At 58.0% G+C, this 6000-nt stretch overlaps 1 protein-coding gene across 2 annotated transcripts in view; it reads left to right on the top strand.

The window, feature by feature from the left end:
- The first annotated feature begins 569 nt into the window (after positions 1–569).
- Positions 570–6000, top strand: part of MFHAS1 (multifunctional ROCO family signaling regulator 1) — a 65612-nt gene continuing 60181 nt past the window's right edge. For both annotated transcript variants that reach the window (XR_013813883.1, XM_079779168.1), the window contains exon 1: positions 570–4136. Coding sequence is in view for 1 of the 2 variants with exons in the window: in XM_079779168.1 (XP_079635294.1) it covers positions 1142–4136 (2995 nt within the window). In the remaining variant the exon portion in view is untranslated. The remainder of the gene's footprint in view (positions 4137–6000) is intronic.

The following is a 6000-nucleotide window of genomic DNA, read 5'->3' as shown; positions in this document are numbered from 1 at the left end:
TGCTTCACCATGCACACCGTCCCCCGACCCTGCAGCTCAACCCCCAATTAGGCCTGCGGAGAGCCTGCTCAAAGCCTGCCCCAGTGGCTCTGAGAACCTGTCTTAGCTGGTTTGGCACAAAATAGGGCCTCAATAAATACATATCAGATGAATGAATGGCTGTTTGCATTTCTCCTTTTGTGTAGTTATTAGGTGCAACAATGAAACCCAGGCCCCTGAATTCTGCCAGTTCCATTACCGTGTGGATGTAGGGTGAGTGGAAGGGAGGGGGCGGTCAAAAATGAGTAAAGGGAGACAGCGAAGCCTACGCACCCGGAGAGAAAAGAAATCCTTGGAGGCTTGGGGGCAACAAAGAGCCAGAGCAGACGAATCCAAACACGAGGGCCCGGGGCCTCGGGTGCGCAGCCAGGACCCACTCCCCGCATGTCCCCGCCAAGTGGCCAGCACCCAGCAAGGCGCCCCGGTCCCCGCACGGGGCGCCCGCCCCTGGGGCGGTGCCGGGAACACGCGGCGCCTCCGCCGGTCACGTGGGGGCCGAGCCGCCGGGCGGCGCTGCCGCTTCCCGATCGCGCCCTCCCAGTGCCGGGGACGCGGCGCTCGCGCTGTCTCCCGGGCCCCGGGAAGCCGAGACCCAGGAGGTGCCGCCGCCGCCCCCTCCTCCCGGCTGCACCCCGGGCCTGTGCTCGCAACATGCCCGCCGCCGAGCCAAGCGCCGCCCTCCTCCAGGCGCTCGCGGAGGCGACGGCGCTGCGGGCCGCGGGGCCGCGGCTGCGACGGTAGCGGAGCCGGAGCAGGCACGGCGGCAGCGCGCGGCGGGCGGAGCGGAGGAGGAGCAGCTGGCATCCTCCGCGGCGCGCCCATGGCCCCGGAGGTAGGAGAATGCGAGCGGCACTCCCCGCCGGCCGCCGCCTCCCCCCGCTCCGCCGGCTCGGCGCCCCCCGGAGCTGCTCGCGTCGCCGCCGCCCCCCAGCTGCGGGCGCCCGGCCGCTGGCTGCGCTAGGACCCACGGCCGCCGGTCGCCGAGCGCTGGTGGGGAGAGAGGAGCGAGAGGGACCGGGAGCCCGGCGCCCGCCCGGGCGCAGCGCGGCATGTAGCTGGAAGCTCCCGCGCCCGCGCGAGGGTGTCGGCCCGGGGCCCCGCCATGGCTGGGAAGGACAGTGGGAACCTGAAGACAGTGAGGCTGTGGCGGGACGCCGCCCTGCGCGCCAGGAAGCTGCGGAGCAACCTGCGCCAGCTGACCCTCAGCGCGGCCGGAGGCTGCTCGGGGGTCGGGGCCGACCCGATCGACTCCCCCGACGCCCCCCAGCTCGTGCTGCCGGCCAACATCGGGGACATTGAGGTGCTGAACCTGGGGAACAACGGCCTGGAGGAGGTGCCCGAGGGGCTGGGGTCGGCGCTGGGCAGCTTGCGCGTCCTGGTCCTGCGGAGGAACCGCTTTGGCCGGCTGCCCCCTGCGGTGGCCGAGCTGGGCCACCACCTCACCGAGCTGGACGTGAGCCACAACCGGCTGACCACCCTGGGCGCGGAGGTGGTGAGCGCCCTGCACGAGCTGCGCAAGCTGAACCTCAGCCACAACCAGCTGCCCGCCCTGCCCGCCCAGCTGGGCTCTCTGGCCCACCTCGAGGAGCTGGATGTCAGCTTTAACCGGCTGGCGCACCTGCCGGACTCCCTCTCCTGCCTCTGCCGCCTGCGCACCCTCGATGTGGACCACAATCAGCTCACGGCTTTTCCCGGGCAGCTGCTGCGGTTGGCTGCCCTGGAGGAGCTGGACGTGTCCAGTAACCGGCTCCGAGGCCTACCTGAGGATATCAGTGCCCTGCGTGCCCTGAAGATCCTCTGGCTGAGTGGGGCCGAGCTTGGCACCCTGCCTGAGGGCTTCTGTGAGCTGGCCAGCCTGGAGAGCCTCATGCTAGACAACAACAGGCTGCAGGCTCTGCCCGCCCAGTTCAGCCATCTGCAGAGACTCAAAATGCTCAACCTCTCCTCCAACCTCTTTGAGGAGTTCCCTGCCGCGCTGCTGCCCCTGGCTGGTCTGGAGGAGCTCTACCTTAGTCGCAACCAGCTCACCTCAGTGCCATCCCTGATCTCAGGCCTGGGCCGGCTCCTCACCCTGTGGCTGGATAATAACCGGATCCGCTACCTGCCGGACTCCATTGTGGAGCTGACGGGCTTGGAGGAGCTGGTGCTGCAGGGCAACCAGATCGCTGTGCTGCCAGACAACTTTGGCCAGCTCTCCCGGGTGGGCCTGTGGAAGATCAAGGACAACCCACTGATCCAGCCCCCCTACGAGGTCTGTATGAAGGGGATCCCCTACATCGCAGCCTACCAGAAGGAGCTGGCCCATTCCCAGCCGGCAGTTCAGCCCCGCCTCAAGCTGCTCCTGATGGGCCATAAGGCTGCAGGGAAGACCTTGCTCCGTCACTGCCTCACTGAGGACAGAGTGGAGGCCAGTGAAGGAGGGGACAAGGAGAAGGGCTACTCGCCTACACCGCCTCCCGTGAGCAAGGGCATCGAGGTGACCAGTTGGACAGCCGATGCTTCCCGGGGCCTGCGGTTCATTGTGTACGACTTAGCTGGAGATGAAAGTTACGAGGTGATCCAGCCCTTCTTCCTCTCCCCAGGGGCCCTGTACGTCTTGGTGGTGAACTTGGCCACCTACGAGCCCCTGCGATTCCCTAGCACCGTGGGCTCCTTCTTGCATCGGGTGGGGGCCCGTGTGCCTCACGCCGTGGTGTGCATTGTGGGCACGCACGCAGACCTGTGTGCGGAGAGGGAGCTGGAGGAAAAGTGTCTGGACATCCACCGCCAGATCGCCCTGCAGGAGAAGCGCGATGCTGAGGGGCTGAGCCGTCTGGCCCAGGTGGTGGATGAGGCGCTGGCCCGCGACTTCGAGCTGCGCTCAGCCAGCCCGCACGCCGCTTACTATGGCGTTTCAGACAAGAACCTTCGGCGGCGCAAGGCCCACTTTCAGTACCTGCTCAACCACCGGCTGCAGATCCTCTCCCCTGTGTTGCCGGTGAGCTGCAGGGACCCCCGCCAGTTACAGCGCCTCCGGGACAAACTGCTCTCGGTCGCCGAGCACCGGGAAATCTTCCCCAACTTACACCGAGTCCTGCCTCGGTCCTGGCAGGTGCTGGAGGAGCTGCATTTCCAGCCCCCCCAGGCACAGCGGCTTTGGCTGAGCTGGTGGGACTCGGCCCGCCTGGGCCTGCAGGCGGGTCTGACCGAGGACCGGCTGCAGAGCGCCCTGTCCTACCTGCACGAGAGCGGCAAACTGCTCTACTTTGAGGACAGCCCAGCCCTCAAGGAACACGTCTTCCACAACCTCACCCGCCTCATTGACATCCTCAATGTCTTTTTCCAGAGGGATCCTTCCTTGTTGCTGCATAAGCTGCTCCTAGGGACCAACGGAGAGGGCGAGGGAGACGGGGAAAGCCCCCTCGTGATGGCACTGCCACCGCCGAGCCAGGACCTGCTCCGGGCCACCCAGCTCCATCATTACGTGGAGGGCTTTCTGCTTCACGGGCTCTTGCCGGCCCATGCCATTCGGTTGCTGCTTAAGCCTCACGTCCAGGCCCAGCAGGATCTGCAGCTGCTGCTGGAGCTGCTGGAGAAGATGGGACTCTGCTACTGCCTCAATAAACCCAAGGGCAAGCCGCTGAATGGGTCCACGGCCTGGTACAAGTTCCCGTGCTACGTGCAGAATGAGGTGCCCCACGCAGAGGCCTGGATTAACGGGACCAACCTGGCCGGGCAGTCTTTTGTGGCTGAGCAGTTGCAGATTGAATATAGTTTCCCCTTTACCTTCCCACCTGGGTTGTTTGCACGCTACAGCGTCCAGATCAACAGCCACGTGGTGCAAAGGTCGGACGGGAAACTTCAGATCTTTGCATATAGAGGGAAGGTTCCTGTGGTGGTGAGCTACCGACCCGCCAAGGGGGTCCTGCAGCCAGATACTCTGTCCATTGCCAGCCATGCATCCTTACCCAATATATGGACGGCATGGCAAGCCATAACCCCCTTGGTGGAGGAACTGAATGTCCTACTTCAAGAATGGCCTGGACTGCACTACACCGTGCACATTCTCTGTTCTAAGTGCCTTAAGAGAGGGTCGCCCAATCCACACGCTTTCCCAGGTAAGTGGAGAGAGGGATGTGGGTCTTCTGTGCTGTGTTTTGAGGTGCATTTCTTTAGAAGATTTTTGTTTCTCATTTGTAAGATGTTTAACCTCACAGGCCCTCCAGGAAAGCTTCTCAAGGTAAATACAAGGGGGCTTGGGGACAAGCAAAAGGCAGTAAATACAGGAGCACATACGACATCCAGTCCCCAGGCTCATGCTCTCGTACAAGAAAGATTCAGACTTCCCAAGTGGGTTCTAGTCAAAACATGTGGATCTCCTTTATTCCCCTCTTCCCAATGTAGCCCGCCTTTCCTGGGAGGAAATGTCAGGTTGTTGAACAGAAGATGGTGTCTGATGTTAGTCTCTTGCTGAGCCTGGGCTTTAATGCTTATTAGACACATCCAGAGGGTTTTGAGATGCTCTGAGTTTGACATGTCAGTTGCCATTTTTTGTTTGTTTGTTTAAATGTGGAGAGGGTAGTCATAAAGTAAAAAGTATAGCTCACTTTTCCTAAGAAATTCCAGAGAAGAATGTTTTGTAATCGGGTTTGGATTAGTGAAGACAATGATACTGATATTAATGATGAATTAGTGAAAACAAAACTTTCAGTCTGTAATGCATGACTAACTCCTGGGATCACAGTTTCACTCACCACACTCGTGGGCAGGAACCGCAGCCTACTGAGATCTCTCAGGGGACTTTCCTCGGGTATTTCCTGGCAATTTGGCGCTTTACAGATGTTTTAAGGTGGTTTTTGTTTGTTTGTTTGTTTGTTTTTTGGGGAAGTGTTAGAGAGTGGAGCTTTTTGGAAGTACTTTGTAAGAGATAGAAGAGATAAAATATTGTCAATAATTTTTTTCTCTTCTGGGAAATGTTTTCCAGCACCCTTCCTTCTTTCCTTCCTTCCTTCCTTCCTTCCTTCCTTCCTTCCTTCCTTCCTTCCTACTTACCTACCTACCTACCTACCTACCTATCTACCTACCTAAACCATTGTAATGAATGGGAGAACACAGAACAAGTTGTCTGGCACTTCTGATTCTGGTTAATTGGCATCCTGAGCGTTGAGTTTGGACTATGTCCATTTCCCACATGTGAAGGCATTCTTTGGAGCAATTCTTTAAACAACTCAGATATTTGTGGAGCACAGGCTTGGCTAACAACATTCCAAGTGTCCTGAGGACAAACCTAATGATAGTATCATTGCCAGTTTCTCCCCTCGGTCCCCCACCCCCAGCACATTGAGAGGGGATGAAATAGAAGACTGTACCACTGTGATCTTTGTCCTGGGCTGATGCAGCTCGTCATAGTATCGGGGAGGAACCCGACACCAATATTTCCGAAGGTAACATCTTCCCTTTGCCCTAGATCTAGGCTGAGTTTAATTCTTCAACTTGAAAAAAAGCCATCGTATTCAGTTACCTGTCAACTGAGCTGTCCATTCTGTATGATTATCTGGTGTCTTCTCACACTCCGAGACTTGGTAGATGCTTCAGTTCGTTTTATATTTGCCATTGTATTTTCTTCCCGAAAGCAGACACTTCTCTATTGTCTAACTAAATTGAATGAAGTGGTTGAGAGTTACATATTCACAGAGTAGCTGATTGAAGGAGCTAACTAAAGCCAATTCTTAATCCCGATGGAACATTCATACAGCTGAGGTTATTAGCAACAAAGGGAAAGGCATAGGTTATTGAACAAGTAAAGATCTGTGCAGAGGAATTCCAAGAACTTTGAGGTGTAAACAATGAGGCTGGATTTTTTTTCCCCTAACCTCAGCTGTTTATTTTTGGTAATAGTCAAAAATTCCACAAACAGGTCCATTCCCTTGTTATCATTTGGCCTGTCTGCCAGTTAAAGGAGGCACACCTGGTTTGCAATCC

The sequence above is a fragment of the Cnephaeus nilssonii genome (assembly GCF_951640355.1).
Source record: "Cnephaeus nilssonii genome assembly, chromosome: 8".
NCBI classification, from domain to species: domain Eukaryota; kingdom Metazoa; phylum Chordata; class Mammalia; order Chiroptera; family Vespertilionidae; genus Cnephaeus; species Cnephaeus nilssonii.
This window is presented reverse-complemented; position numbering and strand designations above follow the sequence as displayed.